Source organism: Canis aureus, chromosome 18 (assembly GCF_053574225.1).
Source record: "Canis aureus isolate CA01 chromosome 18, VMU_Caureus_v.1.0, whole genome shotgun sequence".
NCBI lineage: Eukaryota > Metazoa > Chordata > Mammalia > Carnivora > Canidae > Canis > Canis aureus.
In genome coordinates, this window is record NC_135628.1 from 49,931,632 (window position 1) to 49,951,955 (window position 20,324).

The 20,324-nt window shown below is 39.0% G+C and overlaps 1 protein-coding gene across 1 annotated transcript; it reads right to left on the reverse strand.

Moving 5' to 3' along the window:
* Positions 1 to 870: 870 nt before the first annotated feature.
* GPR37 (G protein-coupled receptor 37) lies at positions 871 to 20,001 on the reverse strand. Its single transcript, XM_077857187.1, has 2 exons — positions 18,262 to 20,001; positions 871 to 2,132 (listed from the first exon to the last, which is right to left on the reverse strand). Exons 1-2 carry the CDS (start codon positions 19,282 to 19,284, stop codon positions 1,314 to 1,316), a joined length of 1,842 nt encoding a protein of 613 aa, XP_077713313.1. The 5' UTR covers positions 19,285 to 20,001; the 3' UTR covers positions 871 to 1,313.
* Between the last annotated feature and the right edge of the window lie 323 nt (positions 20,002 to 20,324).

Sequence of the window (20,324 nt, forward strand, 5' to 3'; positions counted from 1 at the left end):
CAGTGTTTCTTGATTTATAAAGTTGACTAAATATCATGAGAGACACTGTGGAATCACAATTGCTGAATCTGCTCAGCAGCCAAAACCTAGTGTAGACATCCTGGAGACGTTTTCCAAAGACCTATTTCAGGGATCTGCGAGAAGACAACAGTGCCTTGTTTTCATTCTCAAACCTTACAGGCAGACATCCTACACAACTGTTAGAACTTAAACTCCTGGAAAGAATCAAATAATTCAAATGGAGAAGGTTAGTTTTTGTTGGAAGCTTATGGAATATCAATTTAAACGTGGTTGAATATTCAAGTGTTCTAATCAAGATATATAAATATGTTATTATTCCACTATTGTACTTTCATTCTACTTAAAGAAATTAAATCACACAGATTTAACCAAGTTCATTTTTTAAATGGAGAAAAGTTAGAATTCAGAGTGCTTTAAAGGTCAACATTCAGAGGAAATTAGATGACAAGTGCATTGTGTTTTATCCTTGATTTTGCTCATAATTTATATTGGGAAAACCTGTGGCTCTACATGCTGGTTCAGAGATAAATAACCGAAAAAAGATACTTTCTTCCTACTCTGTCTATTTATTCATATTTTATAAATATTCGGAAGTAATTTTACATCTGTATCTGAATATTAAAAATATAATTTTGTCTGAACATACAATATAGTTTTATATGAATCATGCATATAAAATAGTACTGTTAGAAACTGCTTTATAACATCATGGTGATTACCTGCCTTAAAGGAAAATAGAATTTTAAAGCAATAAAGCTGATTTTAAATTGTGCGTAGAACCAATAATTGTGTATTTAAGGCAATTAAAAGATTTATTGACTCTTGGTTAAAAGTAGATTGACAATGATATTAAAGAATAAAGTATAATTTATTTGGTGCTACTTTGTGAATGCTTCTTTAACTACAAATCATCTCACGATAACATATACAATATACTTTCCATCACAACTCAAAATAACCTACAAAATCACATGGCTATAATCAATATACACTGATTATATTTTTAAAAGAAAGAAAGTTAGCAATTAAGGTGCAGTAACTTTTTTCAAATAAAATATTAGCACCATACCAAATAAAATGACCTAAAACTATTGGCCTCCTCATATTTCTTAAATAACTAAATATAAACATTTTTTTCAAAGCACAAATATTAATTTGCAAAATCAGTTCTACAGTAGTTAATATTTCTCTCTTTTGCTGCATTTTTTTCCCAGGAGGGAAAAATATGAAGTAAAAACTTTCACAGGATATGAAAATCAAACAAGTAAATGTAACCAACAAAAGGCTGTCTTTCAGCAATGAGTTCCAACAGAAGCAAAAGTGGACATTTCGCGGCGTATGGTACTAAAAGGTGAGAGTTCAAGTTCTGTGGTATATTCGTTGTCATTGTCATCGCTGGTCACTGTTGAAGACTTCTGAATGCACTCATCACAGCAACAGCAACAGCACTCCATAAAAGCCCGACTGAAGGGTTTGCAAAGACAGAAAAGGAGGACAGGGGTAACACAGGACTTAAAGAACAAAAGGAACTGGCTGATGATATAAAGCAGGTCCATTGTCTGCTGAGAAACCCCTGTCGCCATGTAGGCAGTAACAATATTGCAGATATTTTCAGGAATAATGCAAAATCCATATAAAATGGTCAGAGCCACTACTGTACAGTTCATCTGGCTTTCTAGCTGAATCTGTCGTTTATTCCCTCGCGTACAGGCTTTCTCAGCTTTGCGGATTTTCCTTGCAGTCACTAAAGAGCAGGTGATGGTGAAAAGTGTGGGCAAACAAAAGTAACAGCCAAAGTACCACCAGAGTCTTGCACTGTCATAGGTAAGAGCTAAAACATAGATGGTGTCTGGCAAATCAGGGGAAACCTTAATAACACAGCGTTCCGCAGGAGCTCTGCCACTAAACCCCAAATCCTCCTTGCTCAGCTGGCGGAGAACAACTTCTGGAAGTGCTAACAGTAGGGCACCAACCCATATAACAGCAAGCTTGGCAGTTGTCGAAGAACAGTTCTCTATCATTTCATAGTACATCTGCACGTTGGTGGCTGCACGGAAGCGGTCTATACACAGAGCACATAAGGTGAAGGTAGTGACTCCGAGGGAAGCAACCTGTGGGAGGAACACAGCACACTTATTCTGGGTGATCTCTGAAAGATCAAAACACTAGGCAGTAAATACAGATTGCCAAAACAGAAAACAAAACAAAACAGAACAATTTCCTGGAATGAGGCGTGGGTAACTGGGTTGGTGACTTTAGCTGAATTACTGTAAAGATAAAAATAGGAGGGAAAAATAAAAAGAAATTTAGTGGTTCAGATTATGGAGTCAAAAAATTTTTATAACTGGAAGGATCCATAAGCTAAGTCCAATACCACTTTATTATAGAAAAGCACAGACACTCCCAAGAATTTCAGTCACCACAAAAAAAAAAAAAAAAAAAAAAAAAAAAAAATTGCCACCAGGAGTTCTACATAAGGAGTAAGGATAGTTGAGTGTATCCCATTTTCATTACTGAAAAAGATGGTCATGTTTTCCAGTGCGTGGGTCAATAGTATGACTCACACAGAGCAAACATTCAAGAGCTTATTATTTCCAACAAATGAGATGAGTAAAGATCTCCAATTTCTCCTAAATGCAAAATAAAGCATTTCAATATTATCTTTAAATGCATACACTTATGGAAAAGAAGAAAGGGAAATTCTCCAGGGGTCAAAATCAATGAAAAAACAAATGCCAAACAGGTCAGTGACCCCTTCCCCTCCATTCTGCATGCTTGCCGAAGTGATATCTGCCAAGCCTGATGAGAGTTTCATCTAGCTAAGTTGGTTTTAGCTAGATCATGGGGCAGGTGCCCAAGTACACAGAGGTAGGAAACAAAGCTAGCCAGTATACATGGGGATTACATCAAAGATCCTTTTATGATTTTGGAACTCCCCAAATAGTGACATCTTCATGGGTATAAAGAGAAAAAGTAGAGGGAATTAGTAAAGAAACTTGTCTGCATTATATCATTTGGATCTAGGTGAATTGGAGATAAAAAAAGAAGAGCAAATTCTAACCAGGAGCTCGAATTTACACTGGCCTAAAGCTAGAATTCACACCATTTATGTGGCTCAGAAAAAAAACAAATTACAATTTTAAATTGTCCCAGGCACCTGGCAGAAGAAGAAAACACAAAACCTCTCTGGAAGAATGCACTTTAAAACCAGGCCTCAGAAACCCACAGATAAAATTTGAGGGAACATGGATCTACAATTAAAAATCAAAATATGCAAAAGCCAATCTGCCACTATGAACTTATGTGCCAAAAGAAGCAAGTTACAGGATCAGGCATAAAATAAGTACATTTATCATGAAATAAGTACATTTATCAAATTTAAAGTTATAGGAGATACACAAAGAATGTCAAAAAATAGATATAAAAAGTAACCATGAAAATATGCAAAAAGGAGCCAGATACAATGTGTAGATGTACCAGCCATAGGAAAATTTCAGATCAGAAAACAATTTAAGGCTGACCACATAAAGTACGGTATCCAAACTCTCATATGTGTATGGCCCAGACATCTAAATAAATTAACAATTAAAGGTTAAGAATGAAAAATATGTACATTTTTCACACAGAATAAAAATGCATGTTCCTAATGTAAACATAGTATCATTCAGTAGTCTGTTAAATATTTACAAACATCATACACACACTCTAATGGTGTACATAGACATGTGTTTAACACAAGCACACATTTATTAATACCAACTTTGTCCTAAGCACTCTGCTAGATGGGAGGATACAGAACAAGAAACAGTCCTTTCCCTCAAGGAGGTCATAGTCAACCAAAAGGTGGGGGGAAGGTAGTTCTCAAAGTCACAAGATAAAGACAGTAATCATCTGGGAGCATCAAACTTACTTAACTAGAGGAAATTGAGTAATGTAATGTTTAATGTCATTATTTATATATTTAAATAAAGACAGAGTAGAAGGTAAAATGTTCATGAGGTTTAAGATGAAACAGGAGACTAAAACTGTAGATGAGAAGGATGTTTTGGGGTGTACCCTAGGCTTTCAGGTATGGGAATTCACTCTCCTCTGTCTGCTAGTGGGAATGTTTAAGAAGTACAGGAATAGGTCATGCCTTGGCAAAGGAGCAAGGAAACCTATATATAATGTTCATGTCTAATTTTTTAGAATTCAAAGGGATCATGTTGAAAAAAAAAACATTTGTCATAACAGTTTTGACACTCAACACATTAGTTGTTTATCTGCTACATTCAAGCTGTCACTGTCCCCAGAATGATGGCAACTTGCTTGTGGATTCTATGAGAATTCCAATGTCAAATGTCCGCCCCCTTACTACATACTAAACATTAGTGTCTCCTGATTCCACCATGGAAAATAAGGACATTGCATCCATGCCCTGACTATTCTCATAACTCTTAGTGGAAACAGTCTGAAAATGAGAGATAAGGAGGGCTAAAGCATATGAAAAGCAAAACTGAAGAAAAAATATGACTCCCAATCTAGATCAGGGCAGATCAAGACTACACGGTTCAGCTTATAACCACAATTTTCATACAAAATCTTCAGAAAGTTTCCCATAAAAATCAATATAAGAAATATCCATTCAGGGATGCCAGAGTGGCTTAGTGGTTGAGCATCTGCCTTTTGCTCAGGTTGTGATCCTGGGGTCCTGGATCAAGTCCTGCATCAGGCTCCCCAGAGGGAGCCTCCTTCTCCCTCTGCCTATGTCTCTGCCTCTCTCTCTCTCTCTCTCTCTCTGGGTTTCTTATGAATAAATAAATAAAATCTTAAAAAGAAATATTCATCCAATATGACTGTCATAAAAAGTCATCTCTCCATACACCCTTTTAATATTAACTTTCAAATTAATGAATTGGTCTTCTTGATGGAAATTTATTTTGCCTCTATGACAGAGATTCAAAATAATTCTAAAATTGAGGTCTGCACTGTGCAAACTGTCTTAAGATCAGATTATTACGTTTAATGTCAGTAATTGCCACACTTCGCATGGAAATCTGAGAAGGAGAATTCCTTCTAAAGGTCTGCATCAAAAGTATTATTTAGGAATTGCAGGACTTTATTTTATGGGTTTTTGAAACTTCACATTTATGTATTAGTTTTTCAAATATTTTGATTCATTTCTCTGTAAGAATGTAAAACAAAACAAAAAATCCTCAAACTATCAAATGTACCCAAATCCTCAGCAAGGCTTCCTGTGCCATCTTTACTAACTTAAGTCTTTGTGCGTGTTTCTCTGTCACCCACGTATCCAGAGTCGGTCCATAAATAACAAAGCTACAGAGGTTTAAGCTGTGCATTCTCTTAAAATTATGAATAACATTTCTACTGAAAGGATGCTTGGTAAGACAAAACTACTAGAGAGTCTGATGGAAGGCAATCTCTTAGAGGCGTGGCACATACATTTGCTTGGTAGTTTTCTAGATAGAAAATTTTTTACAAAGAACACACAACACTCAAGAGATAGCATCTTCTCCCCCGATTAATCTCCTTAATTTTAAACACAGAGATTTAAAATCCGGACCAAGGGCACCTGGGTCATTCAGTCAGTTAAGTGTCTGCCTTCATCTGAGGTCATGATCCCAGGATCCTGGGATTGAGCCCACATTGGGCTCCCTGCTCAGCAGGCAGTCTTCTTCTCCCTCTGCCCCTACCCCTGCTTGTACTCTCTCTCTCTCTCTCTCTCTCAAATAAATAAATAAAATCTTAAAAAAAAAAAAAAGAAAGAAAAAGAAAAGAAAAGAAAATCTGGATCAATTATCACAAGAGCTAGCATTTGCATACCTAACTCCCAGTCTGTTACAGAGCATTTCGTGAGAGGGACTAGCCAATGAATGTGGGTGGACACGTATTAAGACGAGTGTGTTGGATTGCCTCTCCTTAGATATTTATAACCTGTGCTGCACATCCACTTTTAATTAAAAGATGTTCACTGCTTCAAAAAGCAAAAAATTTTCTAGGTCCTGTATATATCATTGCACATGATAACAGAGCCAGGGCAATTTTTAAACAAAATTTACATGTGCCCCAACTTTTGCTCAGGAATTCTACATTGTACTTTATTTGAAGATTCTTAGTTCTTCAGCCATATTCTGGAAAGCTATCAGACTGAGCACCAAATGTGTTTAAAAGAACATATTTGATCTGTAATCCTCTTGACGAATCACATATTGAGGGAAGCTTCCTAGGTTTCATACACAAATTGCAAGAGGCTCCTGTACCCAGCTTCGTATTGTCAAATCCTACTTCTCTTTGATAGTGTTCTCCTCAATTAGGAGCCAGCTGAAGCAAAGGTCACAAGAGCTGGGGCCTCTGAGGAAAATGCTGCCCCAAATGCAGATAGCGCTTACTACATAGTTGCCAACAGCAACCGCAGCCCAAAGGCTAGTCCTAGATATCTCTTCCCTCCTGCTGCCACCGCCTGCAGTGCCATTACTTCAGATATTTTTCTGTAAATTCACTTCTACACTTGATTTTATGATGTGAAAGAGCAAGAAAGGTACAAAGCTCCTGCTCAGTACTTTCCCAAATTATTTATAGAAGGCTTTAAACATTTGTAAAGGATCAACCTCGGAAATTAATTGATAAAAATCATCTGGATCATGGGTGGTGGGCTAATTTCTGCTTTCTCAGGTATGAAATCTATCCATGCCATTAAAATTGCTAAATGTTGGAGTAGCATGAAAAGATTTCAATCCCAATTTTGAAATGTATTTGTTTACTTATAGCTCATTAGAAATTCTACCAAGATGAATGGTACAATTACATGCAATTATAAAACTGTGTCATAAATTCTGGATCTCCTGCATTTAATGACCATATCTAATTGCTAAAATTCAATGTCACTAAGAAATTTGCTCTTGGGAGTAAAGCTGGTAAGGGGTAGTTTTTTGAAGCAACATCCGGAGAGATGGAATGAGTAAGATGCAATCTCCTATTAATTAAACTGCAATGGGAGAAATAATTAATGTCAACAAAAGCAGAACTGTAAACACTTCTAATAGACAAGACTATTAATTTTGAGACTCAAGATCAGAGGAAAGTTGGAAGCAGAAATTTTTAACTATTTGGGAAAATGAGATATTGAGCATTTTGAGGGTTTTGGTATCAAAATACACAAAAAATAGAATAAAAATAAACAACTCTAAAATCTTTCTTTCATTCAGCAATGGTCTGCTCTTCTCTGTACCCCACAGGAACAACAGTAACCGTCCTTCAGCCCCTACCAGTCAATATCCAGAGCGGTGAGTCTTCTGGCAGCCACAGGACCCTGCAGCAGTGCTCCAAGGCTGGGACAGGCACAGAGTCAGCCCTGAGTACTCAGGTTGGAAGGCAGCCACTGGTGCCCAAGTGGTCTTCCTATTGTTCAAGTTTCTAATTCAGTGCAAACATCGGGCTATGAGAAAACCTGGGCCATCATATTCACTTTGTACTACACTAAATTCCTGTTCACTCAAAATGATAGAAGAAAGAACACATGGACACTTTATAAAACACAGTAAGGATCTTTGTAGGAAGATCCTTGGCTATTGTCTTAACTATTGCTCCATTTTTCATGAGATTACTGCAGACAGACAAATAAGAAACTTTTTTTCAAGTATTGTATTTTTATTTTTTAGAGAGAGAGAAAGAAAGAGATGGTGGGGGAGGGGCAGGAGAGGGAGAGAGGACTCCACACCCAGCACGGAGCCCGATGCAAGGCTGCATTCCACAGCCCTGAAATCATGACCTGAGCCAAAATTGAGAGTCCTATGCTTAACTAACTGAGCCACCCAACTGCCCCATAAGAAACCATTTTGAACAAGAGTAAGTTATGAAGGTATAACTCTTACCAAATAAATAGTATCTTTTGCTAAGCTTTCTGATATAAATCAGTGATAACAATTATGGGGGAGAAAAGACCAATGCACTTCCAAGCAAAATTTCTTTCACATGAAATTGAGTTGATATGCTTCAGTAAAGTGAAGCAACTAGAATACAATGATTTTTATAAAGTAGGGAAATTTCTAACCAAAGTCATGATAACTATACTCTAGCTTAACTTATATTTTACCTCAAAAAGATGTTTAAGTACATCTATTTCTGTGCTGTCTTTTGTATACAAGTAACTCACAAAACAAGGGCATGATTGTTAAGAAAACCCATTCATTTGGATCATGAATGATAATCTATTATAAGTCTGTGGTTACAGGCCTAACAATCAGTCAGGAAAAAAGCAGGAGGAGCACAGGGTAGAGTTTCCTTTGAAACTCTAAATGGCTTGAGTTTGTGTATGCCTTTGGCTTTCTCTTACATTTTCCATAATCCTTATCCTTGCAACAGTTCAGGGCAACTTCTCCAGGAAAGAGACACTCCTTTGATCACCACTGTGGAAAGCATGTTTATCAGAGCCTCTGCTGTGAATAAGATGGCCTTTATCAAAAGGTCTTCATTTCAGAATGCATGCAAGTCATGATACTATGGTAGTAACACCCTTCCATTAGTGTTTCCAAACCAAAACAGAGAGTAGGAGAGATTTGCCTCACCCCTTACAAACATGCATAGATCCCTAAGATAAAATAAAGCCATTTACAACCACTTGTCCAGTCAAAGAGAAGCCTTCTTTCCTTTATCAAAATCAGTAAGGTTTAATCTGACACACCCACATATTATAAATATCTATTTATTTCGGTGATACCCAACATATTTCATCTATACTTGATTCCCAATGTCATGGAAAAACAAAATAACTTCAAGGCATCAGCTGCCATTATAATCTCATTCTCTACCTTAAGCTTGGTAACATGCTCTTCCTTATTTTAAAACAACTGAGACTATTTAAAAGCTAACATATCACCCTCAAACTTGGGTTGATTTTATTAATCTTTCTTTACCTTTATAGTCCCACCTTGACATAAAGTTTCCTACCAACTGTGACATCTGACTTCTGTAGCACAGTATATTTCTTTTGTAGTAAAAAAAAGTGGGGGGATGAGGTACCTGGGTGGCTCAGTCAGTTAAGTGTCTGCCTTCAGTTCAGGTCATGATCCCAGGGTCCTGGGATTGAGTCCCATGTCAGGCTCTCTGCTCAGCAGGGAGTCTGCTTCTCCCTCTCCCTCTGCCTACTGATCCTTCTGCTTCTGTGCCAAATAAAAAAAAAAAAATCTTTTAAAAAATTACTATAACTTGTCTAAAATATTGTAATTTGGTTATAAATATGCCAATGCTCATTAATATAAAAAATACCAATGAAGCAACATTAACATAATTTGTCTCAAGAGGGAAGCAATCTATTAAAATCAACAGATCTCAAGGAATTGATATAGTCTATTTTTTCTCAATAATTAAATATTCATTTCAAAATGTAATATTTATCTCAAGCCTGCAGTCTTTGGTATTATTATAATTTTTCTAATCAATCTTAAAGTGACCTGGAATTTCTATTGTTCACCTAGGGGTTCTGATGAGTTTTCAAAGAACAGTAATAAATTTTCACCAATTTTCCTTTGTTCTATAATGATATTAATTTGCATGCTGGTAAACCTAAACTAAAAACACATTCCTCATCCATTTGTGGTTTAGTAATTGTGATTTGAATGACATGAAGAGACAATATATTAAGACAAAATTCCTCAGCTCTTAACCAAGGTTGCACCCTTGGTACTCTATTAAGGAAATACTCTTTCTTTATTTAATCCTCCTATAAGAAACAAATATCTCTAAATCTCACATCTTGCTGCAAATCAGTTAACAGATGCTTTTCCCATACATGAGAGATTGGAACCAAGAAGACAGTGAAGGTAGGGCAGGGAGTGATGAACAGGAAGTAAAAAATGGCAACCCTAAGCATAGTCATAGACCTAATGAAAATGACTCATTCCAGTCCTGGATCAAATCAGTGACCTTGGCCTTGTTAATGCTATGAACCATTCAAGTGTGCTGACAAATAACATTGAAAACTATCATAAATCCACAAACCAAAAGTATTCTGTCTCAGGAATAAGCCTGTGATTATATCCTGTGTTTTATGGTTTTATTGAAAGTATATATACCTACTTTTCAAATAGAGACACTTCAAATTTGAGGTTGCAGCAACCCCATTTTCCATTCTACCTTAAAATTTTAGATGAGATCATCTCCTCTGGCACAAAGAACACCATTCTAATTAGGATACTTAAGAGTTAGTCTTGGCAACAAGGTTGAGTTAATTATTGGACTTTGGCAGGTCAATTCTTGGGAAGTAAAAGGACAGGAGGATCCCCAGAGGATGGGAGAAGTGCAATGCCAGAGACAAATCTCACTGCAGAGCAGCCTACCCATTCCTTTACTCCCACAGTCCACACACCCGACACAGATCCCTGTGCCTCCAATGTGACACCGTCAATCTAGTGGGGGGAGCTATTAAAGAGCTATTAAAGGTGGAAACATTCTATTAAGGTCCATGTAGTATAAGAGTCAAAGGCAAGGTAGATAGACCCTCACCTACTTAGCCTGGGAATCATAAACTCAGATCTATGTTGCTTTTCCAGACATATTTCCTTCCTTTTTGCTGTTGAAGGATGCTTTGTTGATATAACCAGATACCTTGGCAGTGCTTGGGAACTCAGAATAAGTCCTCACTCTGTTTCCATTCTTGAAAGATTAATCCCAAGAATTGGGAAAGTCAATTCTTTATGCTTCCCTTTCTATAATAGGGTCTAAAGTATCTATAATAGGGTCCAATGTTATCTCCTTTTTCACCCTTTCTTCCTGGATTCTCTAAGGTCAAATTAAACAATAGGTACATTATGAAATTTTCAGAAGGACTCAATTTAATGTGTTATTACCACTGTTACGAATGTGCTATTACACTGTTAAATGAACCATTCATTTAAGTAAAAATTTAAAATTTAATTTATTTAATTCCTTATGGCTAATAAGGACTAATAATTCCAAAGCACAGATGGTTATCTCAGGCACTGTATTCTAAATAATAATTTGGGATTCTGTGTCCTAAATGAAACTTTTAGGGCTGTCCTATCTGCTGAATTATCTTGCCCCAATGATTCTTATGGGCCTCCTATCCCACAAAAGATTGAGAAAACAAGAAAGCAAGAATTAAAAGATTTTTATATTTGCATCTTTTCACAATGGATCTAAGTTGTACAGAATTTATGAAGACTATAATAAGACTATGATGAAAAAGAATTAGAGTGAGCACAGTTTTCACTTGAATTTATTCATCTTTGGTCCTAATTAAGTACAACTGTGAGCTGACTCATTCCAGGACCCATTCCTGACCTTCCATAATCCTTTGTTTAAATCTCTATTATAGTACTCATTACACATTAGAACATTACTTCTCTATAACTTTAAAAGAAGTAATGCATCTATGTTATTCATCACTGGAAATTTTTCCCCCTTTTCTCCCATCCCTACCTAACATCATACTCACACAGTAGAAAAGCTCAATAAATGTTTGATGAATAAATGGATAGTAAATAAATGAATGAATGACGACATATATGGAAAAGGATTATAGAAAATAATGAATTATTCAAACTGTTCTTTAATCAGTTATTAGTTGCTGCTGTTTTATATATAGTTCTTCCAAGCTGAGTGCCAATGAGTAGTTCTAGAAGGGAAGTAAAGAAAAATCCATTTCTGTATGTACTTCACTAATAAGCTTCAGAAAATAATGGCATTCTCAGTATAATCAATAGTGAAGGCAATTATTTGAATTTCACATGTGGATATAATAAAACTTTTACTGCTTATATAGAACCCAAAATCTGTATGTTCATAAATGGCATTATAAGTAAGAGCTCATTCTATGACATTTTAAATCTTTTCTGCAAAAGTCATCAGCGAAGTATTTTTACTTGTATAGAAATGTAGGAAATGATTGTAAAGGGATTAATGGGAAGTCATAAAATATTTGTTGAGCACCATTCACATATATTGGGTTTACTTTCCCTGAGAATATTATTAGTGACTTTCAAATTGCTCATAAAATTGTATCTTTCCACTTAAAAGTCCATCAGAATACCTAATGGCTAATCCACAACTCACGCAAATTTACTATCTGTCATGGTAAATGTGCTATTACTTGAATGTAGGGGTTCTAGAGAAATCTGTGTGGAATCACATACTTGTATGATAAATCATCTTCAGCTTCCACGGCCCTTCCTTTCTTACCTATCAATGCTAACTACAATCTGAGGCAATTAAAGAGCCATTTGTTTCACTCAGTTTGAAACTAGTATTTCTAAAGCCATTGGTGAATTGTCTCTTTTCATCACAAAAGATTGTATATCTTTCACAAATCATCCCTAGTCCAGAGGCTCTGGTGAGATTCATTCCCTTTAACTATCCTCCATCTTCATGCAGGAATCTTGTATCTCAGTAAAACAAACAAACAAACAAACAAACAAACAAACAAACAAAAACAGTTAGGGGCACTCAGGTGGTTCAGTCAGTTAAGCATAGATTCTTGACTTCGGCTCAGGTCATTATCTCCAGGTTATGAGATAGAGCCCCACCTCAGGCTCTGTGTTGGGTATGCAGTCTGCTTAAGATTCTCTCTCTCCTTCTCCCTCTGCTCCTCCCTCATTCAAAACTTCCAAATTAATGTTCAAACAGAAATAAATATTTAGCAGTGGATCTGAATCCGATGATACACTGACTCTGGTTGGCTTTCACCAACTAATGAGTAAAGATCTATTCCAGTTACCATTCAGTGCCCAAATTATCTGGCTTTAATCATTTGTTAGATCCTTAAAGTGTGGTAGAGAACTCCTTTGCCATTTTCCTATTGCACTCCACACCCAGACCTCTATATCTATCCATCTCTCTCACTCTCTTGCTCTCTATCTCTCTCCTTCCCTTTCCCCTACCTCTCTCTTTCCACATACAACTATCACTTTGAGTATAGTTCTGTTTTGTTTTGTTTTCTGGTGACTAGCTAATAAACCAGTTTAAAATGATGTGTCTATTAGGATGACCACCATTCACTCAGATTCTTTTCCCTCCTATCCCCTTTTCCTACCATTCCATCTGCCCTTGATCCTTAAGGGATTTATCATTAAGCCACAAAGGCATCAGAATCCTAAAATAGAAATGGAGAAGTTATCAACTACAATAGTTCCCAGTATATTCCTACTCATAGCAACATTAAATATGATAAAACTACTTTCTAGCAACAGACCCTGAAAGCTGGCTACTCTCCTCAAGTCTTATGCCAACAAATTGAAATAAAACAAGAATTGAATGTAAATTTCAAAGATATGTGATTTTTCTTAAGAAACGTCTCCTATTTTTCTATACAAACTCAACTCTCCGCCAAGTTCCACTATCTCCTCAAGATTATGCTAATACTCAAGTTGTAGGGGAAAAAAAAAGAACTATGGTAGAAGAAGAAAAGAAGACAAAAGTGAAAGGAGGTAAAATTGAGAAAATTTCTGAAGATTAATAAAATTAACTGTGGTACAGCTACTATAGAAAACAGTTTGGAGATTACTCAACATTTTTAAAATAGAATTACCATATGATCTAACAATTCCACTTTTGGGTATTTACATGAAGAACATGAAAACACTAACTATTTTTTTATTTAAATTCAATTTGTCAACATATGGTATAACACCCAGTTCTCATCCCATCAAGTGCCCTCCTTAGTGCCCGTCACCCAATCACCCCATCTCCCCACTCTCCTCCCCTTCTGTAGTCCTTTGTTTATTTCCCAGAGTTAGGAGACTCTCATGGTTTGTCTTCCTTTTTAATTTTTCCCCACTCAGTTTCCCTCCTTTCCCTTATAGTCCCTTTCACTATTTCTTATATTCTACATATTAGTGAAACCATATGATGATTGTCCTTCTTCAATTGACCTATTTCACTCAGCAAAATACCCTCCAGTTCCATCCACATCGAAGCAAATGGTAGGTATTAGTCCTTTCTGATGGCTGATGAAAACGCTAACTTGAAAAGATATATGCACCCCTATGTTCACTGCACCATGATTTACAGTAGCCAAGATATGGAAGCAACCTAAGTGTCCACTGCTGGATGAATGGATAAAGAAAATATGGTGTATGTACATATGTGTGCATGTGTGTGAATGTATATAAATATAATGGAATATTATTCAGCCATTAAAAAGAATGAAATCTTGCCATTTGCAACAACATGGATGGACCTCAAGGCATCATGCTAAATGAAATATATCAGATGAGGAAAGACAAATACCAAATGATCCCACTTTATATGTAGAATCTTAAAAAAGCAAAAACAACAACAACAAAAAACCTAAAACAAACAACAACAACAAAAAAAAAACTGAGCCCATAGAGTCATAGAGAAGAGATTGTGGTTGCTAAAGGCTGGGGGTTCTTGAAAGGTATCAAAAGATACAAGCTTTCAGTTATAAAATAATACTGTATTACATATTTGGAAGTTGCTAAGAAAGAAAGTAGATCTTAAAAGTTTTCATCAAGAATGTTGTAACTATGTAAGGTGACAGATACTAACTAGAGTTATTATAGTGATCATTTCACAATTATACAAATATCAAAGCACACTATGTTGTACACTTGAAACTAATAAAATGTTATATGTCAATTATACCTCCATTAAAATTAAAAATTGTGAATAAAAGTTTAAAATGTCTAAGAAATATTAAAAAATAAAAACACTGGAAAAGATGAAACATTACTATCAAAAAGGTAGATCATACATTATAAATCAATAATAAGATGTGTGGTAGAAAAAAAGGAAAAGCCAACAAATAAATATAAGAAAGTAAAAAGTAAGGAGAGAGAAGGTAAAATCTAGATAATAAAAGGAGATAAAATGTCAAATAGTTTTTAGAACTCTTGTGGTCAAAAATAAACAGATTTGATGGGGGGAAGATTTTTGAGAAAGTTTAAACAAATGTAATTATTTATAGTGTCTTTTACCAATCTAAAACACTGTGATTTTAAGAATATAAAATGTAACCTACATAGCTTAATTTGATCACTAAAATAATCATCTTTGACACAGTAAAAGTGCAATTGATTCACATTGTTGCAATTTTTAAAAATTTTCAAACTCTGGAACTTACTGTTAATTTATGAGAAACAAGATGAAATTTAAGAATATAAAAAGCTATAAATTTCATCATATAGCAAAGCATGTTAACTGAGCTTATTTTTCCCTACCCATTGGATATAAAAATCTTTTTTGAAAGATGCCAAGGAGCAGACATAAAAAGAAAACACTCATTGGACACTTCTGCCTTCTAGATGTTTGTCTAATAAGCAAACTTGAGACTGAAAGGTCTGGCTGCTACTAACTAGGTATAAATGCTTAGGATGATCATTTCTCCTCTCTGGGCCTCTTGTTTCATCTTAAAAATCGGGAAGTTTGAGTAGAGTGTCATCTGGTTCTAATTTAACATGAGAAAAATTCAAAAGTTACTGCAGTGCAGGCTATGGCTCTCCACCTAGATTGCCTCTCCACAAAATTCCTTCAGGTATGAAGTGCTGATTCCCCCAACTGCTGGGACTGTTGGTGGTTGGTGGCTCTTAGCTGCAACCTGCTCTAGGAATTGCCTTTCAGAGACATCCCCCCAGATCAAGGTTATGTCCCCTTCCTAGGAGCAACTTCCATGTAGTAACCGGTCCCTTAGGGGGAATAAAGTCGGGGCAGTCTTGCCTCTATCCAGGACATAGTGCAAGGCTCTCCAGCCCTGCAGCTCCTTGTGGTGTCAGCCAAGGTCTCTAGCATCTGGATCACAGTTCAACTTCTCCCTCTGCCCAATCCCACCTCCTTCATTCCCCATTAGGTGTTGAACCTGAGCACATGCCCCAGTAAACTTCCTGCAATGCAAATCTCCACATTTGGGTCTGTTTCTTGGGGAACCTGACATGGAACAGGCACTAAATCTTCTTAGTTCTGTGAAAATCACAGTGCCTCCTAGAGGCAGAAATGTTTTGTTTTGAAATTTGGACTGTATTTTTTAGTCTCATAATCAGGAATTACAGAGCTGATAGTACTATCCAATCTTTTTTTTTTTTTTTTTTTACAAAATATACTAATGCATTATAAAATTATTTCAGAAGAATAGGATAGGAATGTAGAAACACTACATCTTAAGATTTTCATTCATACTTTAATAGTAAAAATGTGTATTACAGTCTAATTTTTAAGAAGAAATGAGTAAGGTTTTTTCCAACTCTGGGGGGAATAAAGCCTAGCACTAAAAACTAAAAAGAAATAAAGGACTATAAAGAAGAGAGGGAAATACAGATAGCAAAAAATACCAATAGTTGTTTTAATAATAAAAAAGGTAAAAAATATTCTTAAGGATCAGAGAATTAAATTTAAAAAATGAAATAAAAATGAAAACACATATTTAAAAATAATCAGAGCTAAAGAGAAAGAAAATTAAAAGACATACATGATAAATACCATCACTCAAAACTCTTAGGTCTCATAAACTTACCAAAGTTTTTATATTCTTTTCTGAATTTGGATGGAATTCCTTTCTTTTGAAGGTTTTTAAAGAACTGAGTAACTTTTTTTTTCTTTCCCCAGTTTCTTTTTTCTGTCCTCTTTACCTTGTTTTTTCCTCTAATATATAAAGCCTTCATCATGCCCATTTTAGACAAGCCAATACACTTCTGTTACTGGGGGTAACTCTCCTGTTCACTTTATAGTTTACTTTTGTCTCATTCTTGCATATGTCAATTTCTTCTGTATTATTCAAGAAAACAATCAGAGAGATCTTAAACATTGACCTTGAAAAGGCAATTGATAGATACATCTCTTTTACATAAATTCAACTACCTCCGCTGCAATTAAAAAATGAACTGTCTACAAATAAAATAGATATTTCAGAGCTACATGGAGCCTGGCAACAAAAGAAACCCTAGGTTTTGGTAAAGTAGCAACAGCTGGTTTAGCCAGTATGGAATGATTCTGCATCTGATCCCTGCCAGGATAACAGAGGGTCTTATTTACTATCTCTTCCCTTGTTCGTCTAAGTAGGTACTGTTTTCTGTTTACTTATCTCCTAGCTTTGAGCCCTGGAACAATGTTGAACATAGTGTCACTGGCTCTGGTGCCAGACAGGATCAGGGGCTCTGGAATATTTACAGTTTCCCTTCTTCTGCTTCCATAAATGAAATGGGCAGTCTGAATGGAGGAAATCAAGGGCCAGCTGGCTAAAAACACAACTGGCAACAAAGCACTTGGGCTCCTTCCAAGAGCTGGTGTTTAAAGAGAGGCCATTTAAAGAGCAAATACCAACTACCATAATAACGGTCCAGGACACTAGCTGTACGATGAAAAAATAAAATTTTACTCAGCAATATTTTTGTCTCCAAAGTTTGGAACCTATTATATGCCCCCCTTCTTCTTAAAAAATTTTTCTACTCTTAGCCAATCCCTTAAAATAACCAATCCATTATATCCTAACAAGTGACAAGTACATACTATATATGCATGCTCAAATATATATGTATGTGTGTGTGTGTGTGTATATATATATATATGTATATGTATGCAAATTCAGTGCCATGATGGCCAAAGTGTTATTCTTTGCTTAAACTCATCCATAAAAAATAAATAAAACTGTTAAGAAATTGAGAAGGAAAAGGAGAGAAATAAGAAATGACATAAGAATTTAGATGGGATAGCATGGCAGACTGCCAAAGGACACTTAAACTAATTTGGGAGGTTATTAATATATCATGAAGCCAACTGACAAAGGCAGATTTCCTTTGTTAAATAAAATAGTATTTCCATTTTGATATTTAAGAAAGATTCAATAATCTCCTTGGGAAAAAAATCATGTTGGAGCACTACTTGAGAAACAATACATGATTTTTGGTTGTTGCTGCTGAGTTCTGGTAATGACAACCACACAATGGCCATTTATTAACCCTCGACTCTCTGGTGCCAAATCAAGACTATATATAAATGCCATATTCGGAGGGATCAATTTAAAATGTAAACAATTCTATACATGATGAAAACATAATTATTTCAAAATCCAGGAGCAGAAGAGTTTGAAAGTGAGCAAACAAAGCTGCCTCTCTCTTTTTCTCTCTCTTAATGATTGACAGGAGAAGTGGAGGAGGCCCCAGAAAAAAAGTAAAGGGGTTCAGCAGCTAGGTGGGTGCATGGAGCAGCAATTGGGATGCAATACATCCCCGAAAGGGTAAAGCCAGTAGTTTGAGACCCCCTGGAAGACATTATTACCTCGATATAGGGCACAATCTTGCAAGAGAAGTCCTCCAGCAGCCACTTCTTCGTCAGCTCGTGAAAGATGACGAGCGGAAGGCAGAAGAAGATGATGAGAAAGTCCCAGAAGGCCAGGTTGGCCAGGAGGGAGTTGGAGATGCTCCGCATGTAGTAGTTGTGACACACGATGCACATCACCGCCAGGTTGCCAATGATGCCGGTCCCGAAGATCACCACAGACAGACACATGACCGCATAAGCTCCGTAGGACTCCTGGGTCAGCGGGTAGAAGGGGTTCTTCAGTCGCAAGCGCCGGTGCGTGCTGTTCCCCCGGCGGAGCCCCCCGCGCTCGTGGACGCCCTCCCCTGAGGACCCATTCTGGGCCAGCGCCCTGCCAGGGGGTGCGATCGTCCGCCCTTCGTGCCCCGACGGTCCATCGACCGTCTTGGGTGGGGGGTCGTGGTGGGCACCCTGGGGTTTCCCGCCTCTCCTTGGCCAGTAATAAAGGTCGCTGGCTGCAGGTTCTGTCCTCACACTCGGCTCCTGGCTGTGCCCAGAAATGCCAGCGCCTCTAGGACCCTTCTCTGCCCCCTCTGAGCTCCGAAGGAAGAGTTGGAGAGCCGGGGGGTTCCCTCTTCCCAAAGTTCCGGGGGGCTCCTGGCCCCGGGCCCCTCTCCACCTCCAGGCTCCAGAGGGTCTGGCGGGAGGTCCCGAGGGTTCCGCGGCCGACACCTCCGGCCCTGTCCCCGCACCTGGGTCACCGCCCCGGGCAGCCCTGAGGTCCCGCCAGGGCGCCGCGCGCGCCGCCGGCTCCGGCTCCTCCTCCCTGGGCGCTCGGGTTAGCAGAGGGTCCCCTGCAGAACTTCCTCCCCACGCGTCCCTGCTGCGGCGCTGGCTCAGTGCAGGCGAACAGTTCTGTCCTAGGCAAGCCTCGTTCCCGGGCCAAGGAGCGGCCCCGAGGGCAGGCGAGGCGGAGAGCTTGAGCAGTAGCAGAAGCAGCAGCCGCGAGGTGCGGGCGAGAGGCGCGCCCGGGGCCCGCATGGCTCGCAGAGGGCGCGCCCGGCAGCGTGGCTCCCGGTTAGCACCGACACCTGCTGCCTAAATTGCTGCTGAGAGTCGGACACATGTCACATACTCACCCCCGCCCCGGCGATGGGGGACGGGAGATTACGGAGAGGTTGGGGGATGGGTCTTGGGTCACAAACCCTCCCCTTCTACAATCCTTCCTCTTTCGGCTTCCCGTGCATTTCGCAGCCAAATCCAGCCCGAGCGCCGCGTATCCCCAGGGTTCAGAGGGGGAATCGCTGCTCTCGGTGGCCGACCTTGAAAAGTTGCCACCAGCACCTGCTTGTTGGTTAATGTTGCGACTGGGAGAAGCCCGGACCAAGCCCCACGTTCCTCCCTGCCTTTGGGCGGCTGCCTCCTCGGCAACAGTAGCTCTGCCTATTTACTTCCTTTCCATACCGCTTTATCCAGTTGGGAACAGTCGCGCTGCCTTTTTACACCCTTTCAATAACCGCTTTATCCAGTTGTAAGCCGAGGTCGCTACAGGGAGAGAAAAACAAGTTGCCCCTTTGCGGATGACTGGCAGCCACCATCCCGCTCCCGGCTCGCTGGAAACAGGTTGCAAACAGCTGGACGCTGCGCCGACGCGCCCGGGGAAACTCTCGCCCCGCCTAACGCCAGCGACCTGCGAGGCTTCTGCTGCCGGGAGAAGCGGGATCCGAACCCCGCGGCCACCGTCGAAGTTGCTGCTCCTCCCGCTCAAAGTTGACCAGGGGGCGGCGCGGGCTCGCGGGCAAGGGGCTCGGTGGCGGGGGTGGGGACGCGGCCGACGGAGCTCGTCGCTGCCACAGCAGGCGCTAGGCGGGCGGAGAGTGCGGTGCCTGGAGCGGCCGCGGGCGAGGCGGGGCGCGGCCGGGGAGGGGGAGGGGAGGGGAGGGGGGAGGGGAGGGAGGGGGCCGGCCTCGCCCCGCCGCCCCCGTGTCCGCGCGCGCCGCCGGGAGCCAGCGCTCGGCCCCGGGCCTCCTCCTGCGAGAGATGCGGTGGTGCGCGGAGGAGGCTGGTCCCCTGGCGGTTGA

Excerpts from the sequence above, each read along its gene's own strand:
- GPR37 (XM_077857187.1), bottom strand. The coding sequence starts at position 19,284 with ATGCGGGCCCCGGGCGCGCCTCTCGCCCGCACCTCGCGGCTGCTGCTT. Across the intron at positions 2,133-18,261 it reads AGATTGTGCCCTATATCGAG|GTTGCTTCCCTCGGAGTCAC; the intron begins GTAATAATGTCT and ends TTCCTCCCACAG.